This window comes from Bombus impatiens, unplaced genomic scaffold (assembly GCF_000188095.3).
Source record: "Bombus impatiens unplaced genomic scaffold, BIMP_2.2 scf_0485, whole genome shotgun sequence".
NCBI classification, from domain to species: Eukaryota; Metazoa; Arthropoda; class Insecta; order Hymenoptera; family Apidae; genus Bombus; species Bombus impatiens.
The window spans coordinates 26774-52105 of NT_176904.1; the positions used below are offsets into that span (position 1 = coordinate 26774).

At 28.1% G+C, this 25332-nt stretch overlaps 5 protein-coding genes across 6 annotated transcripts; 3 read left to right on the plus strand and 2 right to left on the minus strand.

Moving 5' to 3' along the window:
* The first annotated feature begins 323 nt into the window (after positions 1-323).
* On the plus strand, positions 324-3064 carry LOC100747690 (vacuolar protein sorting-associated protein 33A). The gene is made up of 8 exons (XM_003490912.4): positions 324-531; positions 752-948; positions 1034-1518; positions 1640-1760; positions 1819-1979; positions 2069-2614; positions 2688-2810; positions 2907-3064. The coding sequence occupies exons 1-8, from the start codon at positions 427-429 to the stop codon at positions 2993-2995; spliced, it is 1827 nt and encodes a 608-aa protein (XP_003490960.1). The 5' UTR covers positions 324-426; the 3' UTR covers positions 2996-3064.
* A 777-nt stretch (positions 3065-3841) lies between these two features.
* LOC100747569 (serine/threonine-protein kinase Tao) lies at positions 3842-10022 on the plus strand. Of its 2 annotated transcripts, none has more exons than XM_012387715.3 (12): positions 3842-4807; positions 5131-5573; positions 5675-6023; positions 6179-6354; positions 6487-6649; positions 6749-7098; positions 7176-7421; positions 7488-7715; positions 7835-8074; positions 8413-8670; positions 8906-9162; positions 9386-10022. In XM_012387715.3, exons 2-12 carry the CDS (start codon positions 5268-5270, stop codon positions 9504-9506), a joined length of 2694 nt encoding a protein of 897 aa, XP_012243138.1. In that variant the 5' UTR covers positions 3842-4807; positions 5131-5267; the 3' UTR covers positions 9507-10022. The 2 variants fall into 2 exon arrangements, with proteins under 2 accessions (XP_012243138.1, XP_012243137.1); XM_012387714.3 differs by having other exon boundaries at positions 3842-4185.
* A 6807-nt stretch (positions 10023-16829) lies between these two features.
* LOC100747813 (protein NipSnap) lies at positions 16830-18811 on the minus strand. The gene is made up of 5 exons (XM_012387719.3): positions 18430-18811; positions 18124-18306; positions 17733-17901; positions 17345-17612; positions 16830-17188 (listed from the first exon to the last, which is right to left on the minus strand). Exons 1-5 carry the CDS (start codon positions 18510-18512, stop codon positions 17040-17042), a joined length of 852 nt encoding a protein of 283 aa, XP_012243142.1. The 5' UTR covers positions 18513-18811; the 3' UTR covers positions 16830-17039.
* An 813-nt stretch (positions 18812-19624) lies between these two features.
* Positions 19625-20830, plus strand: LOC105680979 (structure-specific endonuclease subunit slx1). The gene is made up of 3 exons (XM_012387722.3): positions 19625-19963; positions 20059-20110; positions 20200-20830. The coding sequence occupies exons 1-3, from the start codon at positions 19785-19787 to the stop codon at positions 20743-20745; spliced, it is 777 nt and encodes a 258-aa protein (XP_012243145.1). The 5' UTR covers positions 19625-19784; the 3' UTR covers positions 20746-20830.
* Positions 20831-22239: 1409 nt separating this feature from the next.
* On the minus strand, positions 22240-25045 carry LOC100747932 (transmembrane protein 53). Its single transcript, XM_003490914.4, has 5 exons — positions 24446-25045; positions 23478-23685; positions 23242-23394; positions 22897-23022; positions 22240-22783 (listed from the first exon to the last, which is right to left on the minus strand). Exons 1-5 carry the CDS (start codon positions 24658-24660, stop codon positions 22505-22507), a joined length of 981 nt encoding a protein of 326 aa, XP_003490962.1. The 5' UTR covers positions 24661-25045; the 3' UTR covers positions 22240-22504.
* Positions 25046-25332: the final 287 nt, after the last annotated feature.

A 25332-nucleotide genomic window follows, 5' to 3' on the forward strand; every position in this document is an offset into this window, starting at 1 on the left:
CTGTACTTTTGCGTACGATCATATGTAATATCCTTTCGCGCTAAGTATAAAGTGGTAGTATGAAAATTAAATGCGTATATGCACACTATCAAATTGAAAATAACTACATACTTTGAGTTTTCCTCATAAGAAATTTGATAATTAATAAACTACAATATTACAATGGAAATTGTTAAAATGTAAAAATATATAGAAATCAAAATATTATATTTTTATATAAAATATCTTTATATATTATTAAATGAGATATTCTAAAATAATAGTGGTAACACTGATAGCAAAATTTATAGTAAGATAAAGATACAAATTTACGAATGTATATACATACGTACATATAGAGAAGGGAGGAGAATAGTATTTAAGATACGAAAGTGACAGAAGGCGGTGTACGTTTAACAATTGTGTGCAAATTGTAGGATTAAAAATATGTCATCGGCACATTTATCGACAGGGCGTCTAAATGTGGGAATTATTCAAGTACAAGTCAGAAAACAGTTACTCTGTTTGCTTGAAAAGTGTGATGGCACAAAGGTATTATAATAAACTTTTCAATCTTTCACCATTTATCAATATGTATTGCTATTGTTAGATAATATGTGTTGTTACTAGTTTAATGAATAAAGTTAATTTATTTTTATTCATAGTTTACCTTAAAGTACAATTAAAGTATAATTAGTTATCGTATATGTTTTGTTTACATTATCAGTAAACATATTGTGTTAGAAATATTTTGACTTGTATTTTATAATAGGCAATTATATGGGATCAATCTCTTGAAGGACCAATTGGTCTTGTTGCAAAATATAATTTGCTTGAAGAACATGATGTTGTTAAAATGTATCCTTTATGTGGTGGAAGTTTGACAATACCACCAAATATTGTTAATATAATATTTATAACTAGACCTCAGTTAGGACTTATGGATTTAATTGCTGAAAATGTTCATGGGTATGTATAAAATAAGAAATATTTGTTTTAAATTTAATTTTCAATAAGATAATATTATGAAGCTTACATAATAACAAATTTGTAGAGAAGAGGGGAAAAGACCACGCAAAGAATTTCATTTGTTCTTTGTACCAAGAAAAAGTCTTCTTTGTCAAAAAAAGCTTCAGAATCGTGGTGTATTTGGTAGCTTCACATTAATAGAAGAATTTAAATGTGACTTATTTCCTTTTGATAATGATCTTCTTTCCATGGAGCTTAGTGGTTCATTTAAGGAGTTTCATTTAGAAAATGATCCCACTTGTTTGTATCAAGTTGCACAAGCTATTCAAGGTTTACAACGATTATATGGAAAAATTCCAAAAGTTACTGGAAGAGGACCTGCTGCTAGCAAAGTATGGGAATTATTAGAAAGATTAAATAGAGAAGAAGAGGATAATAAAACAACATCAGTTCAGTCATCTACTATAGAACATTTATTATTATTAGATCGCTCTGTAGATTTACTTTCACCTCTAGTTACGCAATTGACGTATGAGGGATTAATAGATGAAATTTTTGGGATAAAATATAGTTGAGTATTTTTTTACTTTCTTTTAAACTTTAGTTTAGTTTATCTTTTATAACAAAATATCTTATAAGTAATTTTATTATAATTTGTTATTTTTAGTTTATTAAAGTACTATAATTTTAGATACTGTACAGTTGCCAGCAAGAAGATTTCATGATTCTCAAGACTCTCCAACAACAATGACCCTTAATGAAAAAGAACAAATTATACTAAATTCTGGAGAGGAATTATTTGCAGAAATCAGGTGAGTATTTTTATATTTTGATATGATTTTATATTTTACAGAGCCTTTATAATTGTAGGGATAAAAATTTTAATGGAGTTGGACCTATCCTTAGTAAAAAAGCTAAAGTTATTTCATCACAGTTTGATGAGAGACACGGAGATAAAAGTGTGCAAGAAATTAAACAATTTATAGCACGATTACCACATATGTTAGCTACTAAGCAATCATTAGCAAAACGTAAGTTTTTTAAATTCTATTTAATAATATTAATTGTCATTAATTATAGTATAATTTATTTTGTATACTTATTTTTATTTCGTTGTTAGATACAACAATAGCTGAAATGATAAAAGAAGTAACAGATTCTAGTAATTTTTTAGAATCTTTGCAAGTAGAGCAAGAGTTGTTGAATTGTATTGACACAGATAAACCAAATACTTTTATAGAAGATATGATAATACAACAACAACCACTTTTAAAAGTTTTACGTCTTCTTTGTATACAATCCTTAACAAATTCTGGACTCAAGCCAAAGTTATTGGACTATTATAAGAGAGAAATAATACAAACATACGGATATCATAATTTACCAACTATATTAAACTTAGAAAAAGCCGGATTATTAAAACAACAACAATCTGCGCGTCAGTATGCAGTTTTACGAAAAGCACTACGACTTACTGTTGAAGATGAAAGTGAAATTACACCGAAGGATATTAGTTATGTTCATTCTATATATGCACCACTAAGTGTTCGATTGACAGAGCAGCTTGTACAATCAAATGGTTGGCAAGGTTTAAATGATGTAATGGGATTATTACCTGGCCCTACTATTAGTAGCCCACCATATAACATACTGTCATCTGGGAGAAGTAAGGAATATATGTAAAAAAAATATAATTTCAATTATATTGTAGGTGATATAGATATAAATTAAATTTTTAGGAAATTCTATTACTAGCGAAGACTTTAATTCAGAACCACCAAAATTAGTAATGGTTTTCTTTATTGGAGGATGTACATTTGCAGAAATTTCTGCGCTGAGATTTCTATCTCAGCAAGAAGATTGTAAGTAATACAATAAATCTATTATATTATTGAAACTTTACAATTGATTTTTTGTTTGTATGTATGATATATTTTGAGAAAAATTTCTATTTTCAGTAAACGTAGAATTTGTTGTCTGCACTACAAAACTAATAAATGGAAACACATTTTTAATGTCATTAATGGAAAACCTAGAAAGTACATAATCTAATAAAATTGAACGTTATTTTATGCGTACACATTGCTGACTGCAAAATAATTATACATATTTTTTTAAAAATATGTGTAAATTCTTTTTTTCTAATAAGCATATTCATTAAAAGAGTAGAGTAATACATGTACAGATATGATAAAATTATTAATTTATACCTTCAGAAGTCTTTTATAAGCATTTCTTTGCAATATTCACATGTATCAAATTATATGTATAATTAAAAAAAATCACTTTTGTATCATATGTATAAGTTTGATATAATTGTATATAATATCAATATGTATATATATAAATAGCAGTAACTAACCTTGTATTACACATTAGACTAAGTTAAATTTTGATAGCATATGAAAGCCAAATTTTAAAAAATGAAGCTTTTATAAGTTATTCGTAAAATTTTAAATATACATATATAAGATAAAATTATATACATATTTATGCAATAGTTATGATTATTTTGATAACAAATTGTATTCATATATGCGTATAAGTTATTTAAAATATGTATCAAAATCATATAAAATTTGTCAACAAATTTATAAAAGAAAAAGTATAAAAATAAATTCATTATAAAATTCTTATTAAATGTATTTTCTCATTTATCTAAAATTAACAAATACCAAAGCTAATTTTAATCGAACACTATTTTATATTTTATTACACACAATAAATTTCTAAAATTTAAATGACGTATCAAGTATTATCGTATATTTTGATCGTTTTCTATTTATTAACATTGTTTTATGTTATTAAGTCAAAAGCGTAAAATTGGTAAAGTAGTAGCTATTAGTTATCGGTAATGTTTTTTAGTTTAGTACTTGATCGACGTAGAGGCGCCACTGATCATCGTCGGAGAATTCGCCTGCTGTGTAGAGTACACCCAGGCTAGCCGAAAAGGCGTCAAAAAGTTAGCGAATTCTCGTGTGTCCGGCCGATAGTGGGTGCCGTATTGTTGCGTTGCCGCGGATTGTCGCGTCTCGCGCGTGTGTGCGTACGTGCGTGACACGTACGAGGCGTGTACTTTTCCGGGGTGCGGTGCGTTTGCACAACAAAAAATCGTGATCCTCAGATCTTAATATGCTCGAAGGATCGGCCAAGTTCAGGAAAAAGAGGTGCTCCGCCTGAAGAGAGTGCTCGGAGCTGCGCGCATGCTTCTGTGCCTGCTCCTTCGCCATTTTGGAGGTGAATATCACTTTTTTCCTTGTTGCCGGAGTTTTTGAGAAATTACAGTTGATACACCGGGATCTGACCACGATGTTGTACACCCGATCCAAACACGGCAAGCCTTTTTGGCTATACCGACGATATCCCTCTACTGTATTTGCGGGACCAATCTGACGCGATTGCTTCAAGTCAGAGACCCAACCCTCCTTACGCCCGCATTTCTACCTCCTGCAAATTTCACTCGACCGCCTTCTTTGCTTACCAACCCCAATTTTACTATTATTTTTATTCTCACCGACAAAATACTTGCTCCTTAAGAGTTTCACGTACTATTGATAACATTCGATTCGATCTTCTCTGCAGATTTTCCGTTTAAAAACATATGATATTTATTCAAGTCAAATGAGTTTCCACGTATAGAATAGTGTGTTTCGTATTGAGGACCTCGTGATAAGTGTCAAGCTCATCTTAATTATAAATACGTTTTATAGCGAGGAAAGATTTTTAATTGTACTCCTTGTATATCCTACAAACTTGTGTATTTGTGTTTGTTGAATATTGTTTGTCATTGAACTTATTGAGAGACTTGCTGCTATTAATGTATTATAAAAAATTAAATTAGGAGAAATGTGAAATGAAGGTATGCAAATCACAGTGCATTATAATATACAAAGTCGTTATGTATTATACACATATTTGCTTAATTAAAAATAACTTAATTTATACGATATAAAGTTTATAGAAATATCAAGAATTAACTAAAAATTATGTCTATTTTTAGTGAAAAACATATTTACTTTATTCATTATACTTTGTATGTGAATCATATTTTAATATTAAATAAAATGAAAAATCATCTAAGTAAATTCAATTAATATATTCAAATTAGAAGTAGTATAATATTTAGTGTTTAGTTATTAATTATCAAAGTTAAAAATAATATAATTTGCTTCTTTTTCACAGATAGAATGTTAAATTTTGGAATGGATTGACAGAGGATTAAGTAATATTATAAAATTTAGCATAGAAGATTGAAAGACAAGAAGACATCTAAAGGTGTCTGAAATAGGCCTTGGTTATTTAATTATTAACATTTTACTATGCCAGCTGTTCCAAGGCCTGGTAGCCTTAAGGACCCAGAGATTGCTGAATTATTTGAAAAAAATGATCCGGAGAAAATATTTGAAGACTTACGTGAAATCGGGCATGGCAGTTTTGGGGCTGTTTATTATGCACGATGTTTGCTTACCAAAGAAATTGTTGCCATCAAGAAAATGTCATATGTGGGAAAACAAACTGTTGAGAAGTGGCAGGATATCTTGAAAGAAATTCGATTTCTTAGGCAACTTAACCATCCTAATACAATAGAGTATAAGGGCTGTTATCTCAGGGACCACACTGCCTGGGTATATATTTTCAAAATTATTTTAATAAGTCATATCTTAATAATATTGTGTTATAAGCATTCTTTTAATTGTCAGTGATGAATTTTATAAATTAATTATAGTTGGTAATGGAATATTGCCTTGGTTCTGCATCAGACATTATTGAAGTTCATAAGAGACCATTAAAAGAAGATGAAATAGCTGCAATTTGTGAAGGTGTACTACGTGGTTTGCATTATCTTCATTCTCTTGGAAGAATACATCGAGATGTCAAAGCTGGAAATATTTTACTTACCGAAAATGGTACAGTAAAATTGGCAGATTTTGGATCGGCAAGCATAAAGTGTCCAGCAAATAGCTTTGTAGGAACTCCTTATTGGATGGCACCAGAAGTGATATTAGCTATGGATGAAGGACAATATGATGGAAAAGTGGATGTATGGTCTTTGGGGATAACATGTATTGAATTAGGTATTAAAATGTTTATTTAGTTATATATTTTTACTCTGTTAAAAAATTCACATAATCCAATAAATATTTTGGTCTAATTTTAAATGATTTGTTTTTTTATATGTTTCTAAAGTAATTTATTTATTGGATTATGTGAATATTTATTATAATTTCAGCGGAGCGAAAACCACCTTATTTTAATATGAATGCTATGAGTGCTCTGTATCACATTGCTCAGAATGACACACCAACTTTAAATTCTCCAGACTGGTCAGATGTTTTTCGTCACTTCGTTGAAGTGTGTCTAACTAAAAGTCCAACTGAAAGGCCAGCCTCTGGTAAACTGTTATCAGTGAGTCTTCTACAGAAATCTTCATTTTATCTGCAGTATATAGATTTTTTGCTGCTTTACTGTTCAATTTTCGTATAAACAGATATACTATAGTTTAGTTAGTTGTTTTCTTATAGGCTTTCAATTTTACAGCATCAATTTGTCACCAGAACGCGTTCTCCACAAGTTTTAATAGACTTAATTCAGAGAACGAAAGCTGCTGTTAGAGAATTGGATAATTTGAATTATCGGAAAATGAAGAAGATCTTAATGATCGATGCTTGTGAAACTGAAAGTACAGTTGGTGATGCTGATGGTATGTTAAGTTTTCAGTTGAAATTTGATTTGAGATCATAGTATTTGTTTATATCCTTTTTTAGATTTTTATATTTATATTTTTACTTGTATCTTATAGATACTCCAGATGAACAAACAGGTGGTGATAGTAGCAAGAGCAATTCAATTACCTCAGAGCATTCAATTCATTCAATGGGTGTTTCTGCCAGTTCTCAAAGTTCCTCCACCAATAGCTTGCCACTGCCAAATGCTGACGCAAACGATTATTCCACGGGATCTGTACGAAATAGACATAAAATATCAGCAGGTGGTGTCACTGCCAATCTTCTTGAACATGGTGCCAATAATTTTGCAACAATTAGGACGACATCAATTGTAACTAAACAACAAAAAGAACATATGCAAGAGGAAATGCATGAACAAATGAGTGGATATAAACGAATGAGGCGGGAACATCAAGGTGCTTTGGTAAGTGCATAATTTAATATCTAAACATTATGTAATTTTTATTGAACAATATATCTCATTTATAATTATTTAAAAAGGTAAAATTAGAAGAACGTTGTAAAATGGAAATGGAATCCCATAAACAATTATTAGATAAAGAATATGAAACTCTTTTACAACAGTTTAGTAAAGAATTGGAAAAACTTCAATTAAGGCATTTGCAAGAATTAGAACGTAAGCTTAAACAAAACCAAAATGCTGAGAAAAAACTGCACAAAGAGATAACAAGTAGACAGGAAGCAGATCGGAAAGCATTAGAAGCACAGCAAAAGAAAGACTATAAGGTAATTCAAAAAAGCTTTATATTTTTCGATAATATTTTATAATTAATGACATTTCGTTTTTTTAAGGTTTACAAAGAAAGATGGAAAAAAGAATTATCTCAGGATGAAGTTACACCGAAGCGACAACGAGATGCTACACTTCAGAGTCACAAAGATAATTTACGACAAATGGAAGCGCAAGAAGAGCAACGCCTTGCAAGAGGGCAAAGAGAATACCTTGACCTCGAAATTCGTAAATTCCGTAGAAAAAAGCTACTTGTTTTTCATAGTTTGGAACAAGAGCTACTTCGAGAAGTTAGTACAGTATTTTATTTTATATAGATAATTCTTTCGTTTTACTTTGTTATCAACATTTTGTTATATTTGAATACATTTTTTAAAATATATGTTATAAATATATTTGTATCATGTAGGAATTAAATAAGAGACAACAACAATTAGAACAAGCACATAATATGTTATTACGACATCATGAAAAAACACAAGAACTTGAATACAGGCAACAAAGGGCAGTTCATACTCTTAGAGAAGATCAAGTTCATCGACAACATGCTACAGAACTTTCTAATCAACAAGATTACATGCAAAGAGCAGAACGTGATTTGCGTAAAAAGCATGCATTGGAGCTCAAACAGCAACCTAAGAGTCTCAAAGTAAGTAACATGTTTTAATTTTTCAAAACGATAGTATTATTATTATTTATTTATTTTTCGACTTCACAGCTCAGAAAAAGGACTTGGCTTATATATACTTAACTCCCATTTACTTCCATACAACTCTTACAACATCCAAAGACCCACACTCATCCATTCTTCAATCCTAAACACATATATCCCCTCGTATATCTAATACTATAAATTAAACATATATTTCAACATCATAACATATAAACACTTCATTTAAACAATAAAATCCGATATCGGGAAAAATAATAAAAGTTTAGATCTTATATAGATAAATTAAAGTTTTTTATACTTTATTATCATTTTAGCAAAAAGAAATGCAAATTCGAAAACAATTTAGGGAAACATGTAAAATACAAACGCGACAATATAAGGCATTAAAAGCTCAAATATTACAAACAACAGCTAAAGAAGAGCAAAAGGCTGTTATCAAAAAATTAAAAGAAGAACAAAGAAGGAAGTTAGCTTTATTGGGTGATCAGTATGAACAAAGTATTGCTGAAATGCTCCAGAAACAAAGTATACGTTTAGATGAATCACAAGAAGTTGAATGCCATAACCTCAAGGTAAAATGTTGCATTTATTTCAAAACTGATAAAATTACAGGTTTTTTAAAATCGTTCTTTCGTGAACTTAACATTCTTCAATGAGTTTGTAAAAATATGATTTTCTTCAAATATACAAAAAAAATTCATATTATAATTTTAAAACTTGGTTTTGATAATGCTTGAAACAAACATCCTACAAGTATTAGAACCACAGCAATGTAAATGTAATAATTATTTCTCATATGTTTTATAGGAAAGGTTAAATTATGAATTAGAAATTCTAATGGCATATCAATCTAAGAATAAAATGCAAGCTGAAGCTCAAAGAAACAGAGAACGTCGTGAATTAGAAGATCGAGTATCAGTTAGACGAGCTTTGCTTGAGCAGAAAATGGAGCTTGAAACTCAGGAATTCCTTCGTGAACGTAGTGAGCGGATACGTTTATTACATGAAAGACAAGAACGTGAATTACAACAATTTGATGAGGAAAGTGCAAGAATAGGATTCAGGTATGTAATTTGTGATTCATAGTTTTTAGTTCGAACAAATTTCGTAAATATTAACGAGAGAAGATGTTTCAACTGTTCTATAGTTCTATACTTCTATTTTTAATTCATATTTGTGCTAAGCTAATCATTCATTACCATTTCATAAAATAGAAAGATAAATTTAAGAATTTTAGAAAGAAATATTGTAGATGTATCTATATACATTTTTTTCAAATTATTGCAGTGCTCTGGCGATAGCTGAGGCATCAAAAGAATCTTACCCAGACGATGAAAGCCTTAGTGGCTCAATGTTAAGTCTGGCTCACAGTAATAGTTCTACATCCTTCCCCCCTAATAGTCTTTAATTTTAATCATAATCAATTAATAGAATATGTATGTATGTACGTTTGCCTGTAGTGAATGCATAACGAGTCTATCGACGTTTAATTCAATGATTTACATACATAGCAAAAGTTGGCTCGTTATATGCATTGACCCAAACCTAAAAGGTTTGTTAGGGTTGGGAATGTGTATTGGACTGAAATTAATGTAACAGCATATTTTTTAATTATCAAAATATGTCAATGTGATCTATCTGGAAAGAGAGCTTCATATTGAAGAAGAACTTAGATGCTTTTTGCAACGTTGTAATATTTATTAACCATATCCAAATATCTTGTGAACTAAATAGGATTAAAAAGGAAAACTCTTTTAAGTATCAGTCTCATCTACTATACTGAAAAGTAAATCTTAATGTTCTTGGGCTTGAAGTAAGCCAGCTATTATAGCATACAGAAAATTTTATATGCGACTACAGAAAATGTTTAGAGACATTTATTTATCAATATCTTGCAATTATAATAAAAAAAGAAAAAACAGTATAATCATAATGCTCGAATTATTATACATTTGATTTTGACTAATTGAAGATTTGAAATAAGCACAACACAGGAATAATATTTTCGGTAAGATTTTAACTTATCGAAGGTCTAGTATTAAATAATCTTACTGACAATTGCATGTGTTGATTTTCGAAAACCTTATTTCAAACTTTCAGTGACACTTAGTCTGATTTAACAAAAACTGAGTGAGTCGATTTATTTATTTAATTGCATTCTTAATGTAATTAAGATATTTACAAAGTGACAGACTAATGAAAAAATTTAGTTACAGTATCTTATGTTGTAGTTATAATAATGCATTCATAATAGATAATATTTGTTATTTCAATGAGAAATCAATTTCTAAAATTGAAAGACATTTTTTTACTATTTTATACAATTTGTTTTACATTACTAAGAAAGAATGTCAATATCAAAAATTAAATTGATAATAAAATTATTGTTGAATTACCAAAATATGACAGTGTCCACTTCAAATTCCTTTCAACATTAAAATATATTTTTTTGATTTTAATTTGATATTATTCCATATGCAGCCTTGATGCAAGTCTCTGTAAATTATTTACATAATTACGTTGATTTTTGTAATTGAATACATGATACATATTTTTTAAAACACCATATTATTCTATATTTGACATAAAAAATAAGAAACTTTATACAGTGGGAAATACCTAAATAATTCACTTAAGTAATAAGGTTAGCATTTTAAAAATAAAAGACAATGTCTTAGATAAAAAATGTTTGATGTCATGTTTAGATATTTTATAATTATAATATTCTTAATCATATATTTTAAGATTATAATAATACTACTGTATTACTATATAATTTTGTATTATATTTTCAAATTTCTTATAAAATTCTAATGATTAACATGGAAGTAGCGTTGTATCTTATAATGTATTGAGATTAATTCCTAAATTTTTATAATTTTTCTTCAATAATTTAAATGTACAATAGAGTATTTTATCTATAATTTTTTATTATAATAAGAAATAACAAATTATAAAAAGTACTAAAAATAATTGTAATTTAGTATGTTTAAATATAATATCAAATATTTCCTGTTTTCAACAATTGTTTTTATTTCCAAAGAAGTAGAAAATAACTTAAGTGGTGTTTTTTAAGTACCCATGTATATAGTGCTATATTTTCGAAGTTTTGGCATTTAATATAAATAATATGCTGAAAGTAAATATTGTTTTTAGCAACGAATTCCTCCTATTTTATTTGGCAAAAATGGAAACATATATGCGATATTAAATAAAATATAATGTAATGTAAACAATATTATTTTTAGCATATGATTCAATTCAACTTATGCATTTCCTCAAGATGATACTTACCAATGAAGCAAATATCATTATTATTAATATATTATCATTATAAATAATACATTAAGATTGATATAAAAATTCTACTTTATTGTTACACCTAACGACTCATTTGATTTTGCTTGATCAGAAAATTATTAAATTATATGTACTTTTACTTGCTAAAATGAATTTGCAAATATTATTCTAGTCTGTATATTGATTTTGGTATATCACAAATCTTCTATATTAATTTTCCAGATATAAAGTACTTCTTCTTTCAGTGTTTATTCGAATAGCATTATTGTTGCTTTTATTATCAACATTTCAGTTGTATTATATTATATTTTGTTATAATTGTCCAAAGTTTCCATCCAGTACACATCCCAATGTTGTACTTTTATATTGTAGTATCTAATTTCTGTCTTTTTTTCATTTAAAACATTTCCATGTATTTGTTCTGTTTTATATGTATATGTATATATATATATATATAATGTATATGTATATATATTATATATATAATATTTATATGTATATATATATATACACATATACATATCTTCATCTTTATTACAAAGTATTGCATCTAAATTCAGTGATTGTGACTGTTCTACTTGTTAATATTTAAATCATTACAATACTATTAATTATATTTTCCCTACAATACAATTAACGAAAATAATATTATTTTGGGAAAATTATTTCCATTAAATTCAAAATCTTTTCATTAATAATTATGTTTATGTTATGTCATATAACATATAATATATAGTTATCTACTCATATATTTCAATACAATAGAAACTTACATAAATATATCAATTTGTATACTACATAAATTAAGCTACATATCTTTTATAATAAAATATTTCTTCTATGCACGCATAGTAAAACCAGTAGAAAGGCTTTAATTTTGAAGTTGTAAAATTATTTTAGATTATTTTGCTTTTCTAACATTGCATCATAAAATTGATAATTTAATGAAAATGACAAGCAATATTTATCTATTATGTTTTACCTCTGTTTATATTAAAAATGTAGTGCACATTCCAATTTTCTTGTATACTAATATTATTTATTAATAACGACTTAATTAAAAAGTAGAACTTCCATAATATAAAAATTGAGAATGTGTTCAGTTATAATAATAAAAATGTAAAGCAAAAATAGGAACATTTATATATATATATATTTATGTATTCAAAACTCTTTAAATGAAAATGGTCACAATCAACTGAATTATTTGTTTTGTAGCATTGCATATTAATATGTATCTTGTGTAAATTCTTCCTTTAATTATTCTTAGGAGGATACATGAATACAATACAGACTTTTAATGAATTTCTATAATTGATAATAAATAGTAGAGACTAATAGAGATGTTCGTGCTACATTTTATGTTGTGATATGAGTAAATAAAATAAGTCATAATATTTCAATCCTAGTCCATAGGCAATCCATATATCTTTTCATAAAATTATTATAGATTTATAAAGAAATATTTTGACATTGTAGATTATATGTTTTGTATATATAAATGCATTTTATTTAAGATAAATTACTTTAATATCATGCTAATAAATTTGATAATTGCTATATTTGTTTTTAGAGTATTTTGTATTTTATATAGAAAAAAATCAAATTATAATTGTGACTAATAAGAAAGTTGTTTCAATGTGTAAAGTACTGTTATTTGATTCTTTATAGGAATACAATTTACAAAAAATAATTTATAAGAAGTATAGAGAATTTTAACTACAGAAAATTTTATATTTAGATATAGATTTATAATAATTGTATCAAACTCTAAAGAAGTGGACAAGAGAAAATGTTTTCATGCATCATTAAACCTAAAATTAAAATTTATATATTATAGATTGTCCATGACTTGTAATTATATACATAAAAGAACAAAACCTTTTATAACAAAAATTACATTTAGCTAATAGCAATTTAAAAATTGTGTTATATATTAGAAACTAAAGTATAAATAAAGATTTATTCATTAATGATTCCAAATTCTATAATTTGTAAAAATTGGAAGTGTATGTACAATATTTCACTTTTAATCTAAGAAAAATATTTAATATATCCACAATAAAACTTCTTAATATTTTCAGTTTGTAATAAATGCAAATTAACATATTTGCCTCAAAAATTATGGATTGCATAAGAGGACTAATATATATTATAAATATATATTCTAAGAAGACTAAAATGAAACTTAATATTACAAAATTGTAGATAAATAATTTTTTCTTATTTTATTTAGAACTAATGTCATGGAATTTTGGGAAATATGTATATATATATATATATATATATATATATACATATATATAGTATAAGGAGTTATTAAAATGTTTTGTTTTGGATAGGTCATACTATTTTATGTGAAATTTCATGTGAAGTAAACAAATATATAAATAGTATCATCACATACATATACTTCAATTATTATTAAAGTCAATTATATTAATGTTAATGTTATTTTATAATTATTTTCCTTAAGTGTTGCACGGATTCTCTATAAGTCTGATTGTATGTATGTATTAAAGAAAGAAGAGGAAAGACGTAATTCTTTGATCACAACTATGTGATTATCATTACAAAAAAATGCTAAATATTAATTTAAAATATTAATTTTTGTTGTTATTAGCATTTTGTAAATATCTATTCACTCTGTGTAAGATTTTGAAATTGAATCTTGATCATGAAGAGTAGGATTTAATGTAATAGAATTTACTGAATTCTCCACAGCTATGTCTATTAACTTGGTAATTTGAATTTAAAACGTGATATACAGTAAACTAGCCAATTCAATATAGGCATGGCACATCAATTATCAATTACTAATTAATACTTGTAATCAATGTAAATCAGTTTCTTTCTCACTTATTTCCATCCATGTGTGATTTCTTAGTTTTGACAATAGTTTGTATTATAGTATATTCACTAATATTAAACTAAAATGTATAATATCCTTGCAAATCAATTTAAAAATGAAAAAAGATTTACTAAACGAATGTTGCTTTCGTTAAGTAACAGATGTACTAGTGAATATACTAACATTTATCATGGATATAATTTTTGGCTTTAACTAGATTATAATTTTCCTTTTTAGTAGTGTTATTTTCTAACAAGAAAAGGACTGCATAATATAATATGATGAATATAATCATTGTTCAAGAATTAACACTGATTAAATTTTAGAAGATAGGAAAACACTTCAGAGCACACATAGGCGGAGATTTATGAGATTTTCGGCAATATCTGTATATTTTATATGATTAAAAGAATAAAATTTTATGCAAAGAGTCCGTAATATAAATTACAAAATCAGACAAAATTACAGATATCATTGGAGTAAATTATTAATTTGCCTTTCACGAAATAATGAACAAAACTTCTAATATATATAGTATTATATTATATGAAATTATTTTATGTTACATTTACTGAATATGTATGTATGTGTATAATGTATTTGCAATATTATTTGATATATTATATAAATCTGGTTTTTATTAGAATTTCAATCCATAACAATCAAATTACTTTATCAAGTATAATTTCCGATAATATGATATTATCAGTGATGTAGTAAAACGTTTTAAATTGATATATTGTTTGTACTTTACTTGGTACAAAACATTATGCATAGTCACAAGATAAGATTAATAAATTACAAAAGTTATTAATTACTGATTTTAATAGTTTTTACATTTTTGTAAAAATTAAATTTCTATTCTATGTCAAATGATTACGTTTATATAAGTTTATAATATAATACTATGTAACAATACAAATTTCAACTTTTTATCCTTTTTAGCACTTTTTAATTTAAAACGCAATTGAAAATAATATTTAGAATTGAGTTATTATGAATCATATATACTATAAAGCTCATTTATTAATTACAATAAACTCATTAAATACAATAAACTCATACAATAAACTCAATAAATTAAAGATAAAATAAAATACTGATATTGATACATAAAATATTCCGATAAGGAATCTTCATTATTTCAGAATTAATTGTTTAACAATATTAAACTTTCCATTCCACATTAATATTTACGAAAAAATATTGTTACTGAAAAGATAATTATAAGATAATTAAAAAAATACATTGTCTGGCGTAGAATATTGATATAAGAATCACTTGACATAGAATAATTAAATGTCAAAACTTTGTACTAATACAGAATTTTATACTGACTTATTTTATTCTCTTTTATAAAGTAATATGTTGGTTAATATATATATATATATCTTGTATATATATTTGTATATTGTAAATATTCGTAATTCGCAAAGATTTCATCGATATTTATTTCTGTGTTCTGAAGATGCTTTCTATTTTCAATATTATTAAACATATAAGTCCTCCACTGTTGCGCCACTTTTACGTTATTATAAGAAAAATTTGCTATAATTTGAATTCCACTTCATTTTCAACTTTTTCTATTCTTGAAACGCATCAGCATTGTAAGAATAATGCTGCATGAATCATAATAATTTTTAAGGATAATTCAAGCAAATTAAATTTTTATTGTATGATATAAGAATTCATACAAAGGACATTAACATAATAAATTTTAATAAAGTACATGATGTAGGTCATAAGATAATCATCTTTCATTTCATTAACTTTGTATTTAAAAAAGTATGTGAAAAGTAACATACAGAATAATATACTCTAACTCCTGCACTTGATGCATTAAATAGAGGTAAAAATTGTTTTTAGAAATAATATAGTAAAAGTATAGTATAGTATAGTAAAAATTTAAGCAATGCTGAAGTGTTTTAAATTAATTTGACTATTAATTGTGTCAAGTGATGAGAAAATACTAAATATACTTATATATAAAACATTTTTTCTAATCCATAACAATCAATCAATACAACATAACAAGCAATATTGTGAGAGATAGTCTAATTATCAATAATAATATTCTTTATTACAATGACAGTTATCATTTTATTTTATACGTATATATGTATATTTATATAGCTTAATTAATAAAGTTTAAAGACTAGTATCTTTATAAGAAAAATACAGTAAAATTAAATATAAAATGCAATTAACGTCTGTAATTGGCCTTCGTTTGTCAAGATTTCCATGTCTAATTAAATTAATATGTCCTTTGAATTATACGACTGGAGAGGAGGACATGTTTATCACTTAAACTTTGAACAGATTAGATTGATGAATAGATAATAAAAATAAATGATATTTAATAATTATTCGCATTTCATAACCTTCCCATACCTCTTTTATTATAAACTATTTCACTAAAACTAGATAATTATTGAATTATTGATCAATCATTATGTAAATATTAGAAGTAGCAAATTTTAGTAAAGGAAGATAGATAAATGTTCAGAAATACAACGATTAATGTACTCATCAATATATAGATGTATTTAAAAACTGACAATAAAAATATATCGTGAAGCGTATAGTAACAAAGAAGTTTAAATTTTATTAAAATACATTTTAGTAATTGCAATACAACAAAATGCTACATTTCATTTCATATTGAGCGCTTACTTTATACAGTTATATAAACGTAGTGTGTATAATATAACAAATATTTTTACATTATAATGTAAACATAAGAAATAAATTGTATTATACAAATGCATTTAGATTTGTGGGCATAAAATCTTATTTTGTTGGTGAAAAGTTAGTTGGTCTTAATATACGGGAATGTGTTTCCCTAATTAATGGTACAGTATATGCAACACATTCATCCCATCCTGGAGATCTCCATGCACTTTCACGAGTTTCCATTCGCGCTTGGAGATTTTTGTAGCCTGGAAATAAACATGTCTTTTATTCTTAAAAACATATAGATTATATATATTTAATATAAATTATATATATCTTTTCTGTGAATTAATATTATATATAGTTCATATTGTTAATCTGGTACGTAAGGAATGCATAAATAATATTAACATAATACCTACACCAAATGTGATGAACATTATATAATCTGCCAATTTGTGAAAAGAAACCAGCAAAAGGTTCATTGTTGTTACGTCTATAATTGATGGCTTTTGCCCAATTATTACCCCATTCAATCATAGTACCAGGCTGTAACCTATAACTACGTATTTCATATATATTGGAACCATTTCGTTTTGTAAGAGGAGGCCAATAGCTAAATGCCAATAAATATTGTAAATAACGTGACCGTAGATATTTGCCATTTTCTTTGAATAATTGTTGATATGCCTGAGAGTAAACAATATTATATATAACATATAATTATCATATAACAATAAATAATAAAATAATATATGAAATGTTTGTTTTATATTACTATATATAAATAAATTTATTTAATTCTCATACCTCTTCTTTAGACAATTCAATTTGTGTGCGGTCAACACTATCATAGCCACCAGAGTATCGCCATAGATGCAACGCTTGATCGATATCACCAGCTACGACAGTCCATGAACCAACTAGCTCCAATTTCAATTCAGATTTCTTGGAGTTTATAATGTTAACAATCTCTTCACTGTAATATTCCAAAATACAAACATGTCCCCATATAATTTTCCTAATATAAATAATTCTCTGTGCATGCCAATTCTGCGACATAAACAAAATCTAATATTTTTTTGAAACTTCAAGAAAAACAATTTTGAAAGAATTTTTGTGCGAGTATTCTAAACATGTTTATGATTTAAACATACGACTTGACATTAAGATACAGGGAATGTAAACAAAATTAACTTACTAATTGGTCAAATATTTATCAATGGAATCGGGTCGAATATTGTGCGTGTGCAAGGCGTAAATAACTCCTTTATCTGACAGCATCCTTGAATGAGACTCTTTGGTTGGCTCGATTTTTCTTACGAAAAGCTTGTTTATCCATCCTTCGCTGATATCCTGTCGGATCGATGACCTTGCAAAAGATCTACAACACACACGATGTGGCTATTGCCCTAAAAAGCCGCCGTTTATATACTAGCTCGCGTAGATTATACACGAAACATATGAAAAAAGGGCTCTTCAAAGTTTTGCAGTCGTGATCGCCTACCGGCTGGTAACAAATGACGGTAGTTTAGTTTTGCCGATCACCGTGATCTGCACGGCTCTGAATCTTCTAAAAACGGCAGCCATTCTTACTGGATCCTCGCGTACAGATCTCTTCTGGTTTGTGTCCAATCAAGATCAAAGCGTAATTTCGACAGTGCTGCAACTAAATACGCGGCGCTTTCAATTACATTCCCGGAGAAACCGATTGTTATTGTTGGTCTATTCTTATTTATCTCCATTCGCGATTTCTTCTTCTTAACACGAAATAAAACTTACAACCGTGAAAAATACACCTGTCTGATAAACTATGGAATTTAGTGTCACAGCGCTTGCGTCTTTCAATAAAATATTCTATTCTTGATGCGGCAATGACGTCAAAATACTAGTTCCATTCTGATTTATTTCCTGATTGAGAGGGATGTAATAACTTGCAATAATAGTGTCATATATGGGAAGAAAATTAGTACATATATAATTTAGCGTGTATAATGTAAATTTATAAATGAGGAAAAATTTCAGAAACAAAGATATAAATGGATATGTAAAAATGAAAAAATTTATAAGTATATAAATGCAAATTTTAAAAAGTTCAATATTCATGCAAATAAACATTACACATTTTTGATTTTAAAAACGTGCTACAATAAAAACTTTTTAAATTTTTATTCGCGTTTATATATATACAAGATATAATAATCTATTATGTAGTACATAAATTTACTTATTTCTTAAGAAAGGATACATATATAAGAATACATATATATATATATATGTATTATCAGGTATTATATTTCCTATAGTAGTATATATATATACTATACTATATAGTATATACTATATAGTAGTATATATATATATGTACTATTTATTTACTGTAACATTATTAAGATTTGTACATTTTTATTTGTGTTATTGAAAATATTTTTGAATTATATTTTTTTTAAATTCAATATCTATTTTATGAAATACATATGTATAATAATATGTTATAAGTCTTTATTGCTAATCATCGTGTTTACATTCTTTCGATAGCATTATCTGACATCTATAAGTAACCTAATTTTGATAATATTAAATTTGGCTAGGTTTGAACTTGTTACATGGGATGTTAGGTTAACACGATCAATTATATACATTAATCTTTATAATTCATTATTAATTTGTAATTGCATTAATAAATAATAGGAAGAGAGTAAATAATGAAATGATAATAAAATTATAAAATTAATTTTTTTCTATGATTTTATTTTGGTAACATAACACTAAACATTTATTGTATTCTGATGTAGTTCCTTTATTATTCAAATTTACTGTAAATTTTGTGTAGTTTAATGTATTATACTAGTTAATTTGAAAATGGAAAACGCAGAAGTTATAGAGCACTTTTATGGTGTATATTTGCTATATTGTATGAATCCAAAATATAAGGGAAGAACATATATAGGATATACAGTTGATCCTTGTCGTCGACTTAAGAAACATAATGCTGGAAAAGAACATGGAGGTGCATGGAAAACGAGTAATAAAGGGCCATGGTAATTATATAATTTTTAAATAACCATGAAATATGCTATTCTTTGTTATGTTAATTACATGTAAGTTGTAAAAAAGATACTTTGTTTCCTTTTAGGAATATGGTATTAATTATTCATGGCTTTCCAAATAATACATCCGCCCTTAGGGTACGTTCATTTAATTTTATAAAAAAAGAATTATGTAGTACTCTATCAGTAATTTTTGCATTTGAAGTTTAATTTGTTTTTACTTTTAGTTTGAGTGGGCTTGGCAACACCCTCACATTAGTCGCCGTTTGAAACATGTGCCTAAGAAAAAATCACAACAGAAAGTAATTGAATTTTGCTTTCTGGTTCTGTCAAATATGTTAAAAGTTGGACCTTGGTGTCGCTTACCTTTAACAATTCGTTGGCTAGATTATGAGTTCTTTGAAAAGTACTCTAGCTATGTTTCAGCTCCAATGCATATGCCTATATGTCATGGAAAAGTAATTTCCAAAAAGATTAAGAAGACAAATGATACAATAGAAACGTTGGATGAATCATCTATAATCTGTTCTATTTGTAATGCACCTCTAGATGCAACAAAACAAGCAGTTAGCTGTATAAAACCTAGCTGTTCATTAATATCTCATTTAATTTGTTTGGCACAATTGTTTCGTAAAGGCAACATGATTTTACCAATTGAAGGTACTTGCCCTATTTGTAATACCAATGTTTTATGGGGGGATTTAATTAGAAAAAAGATTGGTTGTTATGGAAATTTGCAAGAAGTTTCTAGTGATGAAGATTATTATACTTGAGGTAAATTATATAAACTTTTTCAATTGTATATAGTTTTAGCAATGATAACAATGAATATATCAACAATTTAAGATCATCTAATTGCTCCAACTTTTTATTATTTTTGAAGTTTTATCTGTAAAAGAAAATTTTGAAAATAAAATGAATTATTATTATAACATTTTCTTATTTTGTATCATGTGCAAATAATTAAGTTAATAAGTTACTATTATAGGCTACTACTAATAACTTGATTTTTAAAATTTGTAATACAACAATTCAACGAAGAAAATGTTAGGAAAAATAACGCTTTTACATTTTATACAGATTTCATAAATGTATTACTAGTTGATATTATATATCTTTATTTCATGAAACAAAAATTTCATATCTCATATTCTAGCTGAAAAAGACATAAATGTATATTAAATATTGATTATTTCATTTATTTAACAGCTATATGTCTGTAAAAAAACAACAAATCATGTATATTTATCAGTCTTTATTTTTAACTAATCGACAGATCAAAATATATTTATATATTATGTATATATATGTGTTGTGTGTGTCGTGCGCGCGTGCACGTGATGTGTGTGTGTGCTGTGTACTTTATGTAGAGACATAACATTATTTGATAAGGAGAGATACAAGAAAATTCCTCTGTTTCATTGATACTTAATTACAACCGCAATTAAATTGAAAGCTAAATCAAGACCAGCTTGATCCTTTTGTGCGAGAATTTTTTTACGTCGAAATTAAAACATCGTGAGATTATGATCCCTCGAGATTTCAATTAATAACGTATATTTCTTGTGCGCACTTCGATCACATCAACAAGCGTCTAGGTTCCTAATTTCCAATTTTTCACCTTAATTCGCTGTCAAGTGCATCTAGAGTTTCTATTTCAATTCACTATACGAGGTTACGAAATATTTCAAACATGGAAATTTGGGGTGTATTGCAACATTATTCCATTTACTTCCTGGAAATTCAGAATTGTACTTGCGTATACTTGTACACTGTTGAATAACTACTCGAATGTGTACTTTCTTTCTTTCATTCTCGAAAGGAACGCAATTGTGTCGATTTGTGAAGTTCAGGCACATTGACGTTCAAGAACACACAGCGAAGGAAGAAACTGGAAGATACGAAGGAAATACCAAGCGGAAGTAGAATGAGTATAAGAGGACAAAAGGAAGAAAGAGAGGTCGAGCTCACTTTAGTTTTTAAAATTTCTACGAAAAATTAAAGATTAATTCATCTTTACACGTGAATCAACGTTGAGCTTTGCATAAACACATATTAAATTGCTTAAAATTAAATTTGAAAGCATCTGTGCTGTAATGTTTAAATATTATCTATATATCATATTTGTGCGTGTAAATCTACAATTAAATGATTTATATTTTCCATAATGATTATTTAACAACAAATAAGGACAACAGTAAAATATATTACAAACAAAATTATTCTAGTAAAAATTTATTTTATATGAAATGCACTTTTTTGAGTAGCTAACACTTTTCACTACATATTAATATCAATACGAATAAGAAGATTCTCATAATAATGTCAAGACTCAACGCTGTATAGAAAATGCGTGTCATATATTCAAATATACGAAGTTCGACGATGAAAATCAAACAATACGTCGACCCTCTTAATCTTCCAGTTTGTCCATTTTTGTTTGCGTATAATCGTACATGTAAAATTGTACGGAACACGACTCTTCCATCGATCATATTGCTACTCTATTATTAATATTCCATTTGTTTTTTTCTAATTTAACTTAGTAGCCTCATGAGGTAGCACAACTCTTTTGGTAAGACTTGGCATAGTGACGTAATTCCGGGAATTATTTTCTATACCATGATTCTGAGGCAATTCCAGGCATTCTAAATTTGGTGACGTCAGGCATTCGTGGATGAAACTACAAACTGTATTTACGTAGGCATCACGATAAGTAGCATAATGCTTGACGTGCGGAGAATTGGTGAAAAGTACCAGCTGCACTCGTACACCACGTTCTGCTCGTCGACTGGCGAATTTCTCGACGTCCTTGAAATACGAACAAGTATAATATATAAGTTCATATAAAAGAATAAAATACAAATACATTTAATCTGCTGTGGATTCTTGCAATTAACTATTATGTCAAGGATATACAATACCGCTGCCGGAATTAAAGTGTCAGCGTTCGAATAAAGAAACAATTGCGGCCAAGAATAGGATTCTTCTGCAAGACCGATCGGGTTCGTTTGCACTGGATAACCACGTCCAAGGGCGTGAGCGATCACCTAAATCAAGATTTAAATTGGTAATATCAATAAATTCGATACAAAAGGAATGTAATGTCTAGACTACGGACTTTTATTAATTAAATTTATATTTTTATGAACACAACAAAGAAATAGAACCTAGACAGGGATTTCTTTTATTCACTAAATATTATATTTAATTATTAAATTTCGCAAAATGTATAAAAATCCATAGTCCAGTAATATCTTTATTAATACCTCTAAAAACCAAAGTATAGAGAGGAAGATCGTAATGAGGAAGGACATTGGTATGTTTGTAAGTGGATGTCCGCCGATGATTGCGCTAATTGCTTTGAAAAGAGCGGTTAATCTTCTTTCTCCCGGTGCGCTATCAAATATCACTCCTTTGACCTAGAATTTCAATGTTAATGTATATTATGTGAAGCAATGATGTAGAGAATGTTGGAAAGGTGAAAGGTAACAGTATTTTTTACCTTAAGCGGCGAGTTAGCTTGTTGCATCGCAAGGCTTACATGTTGATATAGAAACGCACCGCCGTTACTGAAGACATGGAAGAATATCGGGTGTTGATCTAAACTCTTGTCTGTGATTACCTGGATCAACCGTTTGCCAATATGAGGCATTTTATCTCTTCGCCAAAATAGACATTCTACTGGTGCCGTGTATCGTAGCGTGATGCAGCTTGAGAAAGGAACATTATTTATCAATATGTATTAAATAATTTGTAAATCTCTACTATATAGAAGTATATAATATATTTTATAGATTATTAGAGTATCATTCGACTTATACTACGTTTTATATCCGAAAACATTGAAATGTATGGATGGTACAATAAATTACTTACTATAAAAGCATTTCATAGAAAAATAGTATAAACATAAATGCATAGAATATATCTTCTATTATTGATCCAAAATAATGTTTATGATTAATTAATTATTGACTTGTGTAATATTATATTATTATATGTTTTAGTGATTGTAAAGTACGATTGAGTTATTGATTGCTAACGATAAATTCTAATAATACAACAACATTCACTAGGAATTCGAATAAATAAAAAAATTCATTTCGGAAGTTAAATTCTAAATTGTTATCGATTAAATAAACAAGTATCATCGGCATGATATTGCCGGCATTTTCTACTATGTCTTATCAACAGTTTTATGACACTTAATTCTACATTTTCTTCCAATATTTTGTCATAAAAAATACATGCGTGTACAACGTATATCCATCCTTCTACTTTAACACTTGCTCATCAAACTGTTACTCCACAAAATCTATCATCACGGACCATCGCGTAAAAACTATTATCTATATTCTCATCCTCAACTTCCAGTTATACGAAAGAATGAAAAAGCAAGAAGAAAGAAATTAATCGGAAAAGAAGGAACAGTTAAAAGGGGCGAGGGCTAGTTTTGCAAAACATCAGTACCTCTTCTCTTCGTAAATTGCGCTGTACTTGGCCAGATATTTGTCTTGACAGCCGGCCCATCCTAGTAGCACTATTACCGGTCGTTTGTCCTCCTTGTAAACGAATACGAACTCTTCACGTTGATCCTGACTACCGGTGGTTAACGTTGGATCCTTCGGGGACGGCGGAAACGACGGGAACATGATGTAATAGTCGAGGTCCTCTTGATTGCTCATCTTTCCTGCTTCTCGTTCTCCTCCTCGTGAGGATGCGAGAGAAAGAAGGAGAGAAAGAAACACAGAAGGTGAGGGGGGCTGCAAGCTAACGGGGTGAGGGAAAAGGTTGGGAGGAGGGGAGGGAAGAGGGAGTTAGTAGCGGTAACGAAAGGGAGGACAAATCACCCCTCTACCGCGAGGGATCCTCGTTCCGAGTTGAGCTTGCGTCGCTGTCGTAGTCGAGAGAACCGAGCTGCCAGAGGATCGATATCAAAGGCTCGTATGGTTGTATACCAAAGTTAGATTTCACGAATGAGGACGTCGACGTTTAACATTGGCCTCTCTACGTAGAGAGAGTGTTTTTTATTTCTTCCTGGACGTCATCGTTGACGGGACTCTCCATTAGTCGAATCTTTACCGATCGATAGCGAATATCGATTTCGGTCGATGTGGACCATACATGATAGCTGATAATAGACTATCGGGTTTGGCGCTGAGGTTCACGATACTGCGGTGCGGATGTAATGCCATGTTACACGTGTGCAAAAATTGTATGCGTTTTAGCTGACGCGGAATTTCACAGCTAATAGTGGTATCATATAGAATTATTAAGTTGGATCCTGATAGTTGTAGATATCGTCATGGTAATGTAAATTGATTGGTGATGATAGCAATAATGTATTATAATATGAT

Excerpts from the sequence above, each read along its gene's own strand:
- LOC100747690 (XM_003490912.4), top strand. The coding sequence starts at position 427 with ATGTCATCGGCACATTTATCGACAGGGCGTCTAAATGTGGGAATTATT. Across the intron at positions 1,519-1,639 it reads AATTTTTGGGATAAAATATA|ATACTGTACAGTTGCCAGCA; the intron begins GTTGAGTATTTT and ends CTATAATTTTAG. Across the intron at positions 2,615-2,687 it reads CATACTGTCATCTGGGAGAA|GAAATTCTATTACTAGCGAA; the intron begins GTAAGGAATATA and ends TTAAATTTTTAG.
- LOC100747932 (XM_003490914.4), bottom strand. The coding sequence starts at position 24,660 with ATGAGCAATCAAGAGGACCTCGACTATTACATCATGTTCCCGTCGTTT. Across the intron at positions 23,023-23,241 it reads CTATACTTTGGTTTTTAGAG|GTGATCGCTCACGCCCTTGG; the intron begins GTATTAATAAAG and ends ATCTTGATTTAG. Across the intron at positions 22,784-22,896 it reads ACACTTTAATTCCGGCAGCG|GACGTCGAGAAATTCGCCAG; the intron begins GTATTGTATATC and ends TCGTATTTCAAG.
- LOC100747813 (XM_012387719.3), bottom strand. The coding sequence starts at position 18,512 with ATGGCTGCCGTTTTTAGAAGATTCAGAGCCGTGCAGATCACGGTGATC. Across the intron at positions 18,307-18,429 it reads CCGTCATTTGTTACCAGCCG|ATCTTTTGCAAGGTCATCGA; the intron begins GTAGGCGATCAC and ends TGTGTGTTGTAG. Across the intron at positions 17,613-17,732 it reads TTGAATTGTCTAAAGAAGAG|GCATATCAACAATTATTCAA; the intron begins GTATGAGAATTA and ends GTTTACTCTCAG.
- LOC105680979 (XM_012387722.3), top strand. The coding sequence starts at position 19,785 with ATGGAAAACGCAGAAGTTATAGAGCACTTTTATGGTGTATATTTGCTA. Across the intron at positions 19,964-20,058 it reads ACGAGTAATAAAGGGCCATG|GAATATGGTATTAATTATTC; the intron begins GTAATTATATAA and ends GTTTCCTTTTAG. Across the intron at positions 20,111-20,199 it reads ATAATACATCCGCCCTTAGG|TTTGAGTGGGCTTGGCAACA; the intron begins GTACGTTCATTT and ends TTTTACTTTTAG.
- LOC100747569 (XM_012387715.3), top strand. The coding sequence starts at position 5,268 with ATGCCAGCTGTTCCAAGGCCTGGTAGCCTTAAGGACCCAGAGATTGCT. Across the intron at positions 6,650-6,748 it reads TACAGTTGGTGATGCTGATG|ATACTCCAGATGAACAAACA; the intron begins GTATGTTAAGTT and ends TGTATCTTATAG. Across the intron at positions 7,422-7,487 it reads AGCAAAAGAAAGACTATAAG|GTTTACAAAGAAAGATGGAA; the intron begins GTAATTCAAAAA and ends CGTTTTTTTAAG.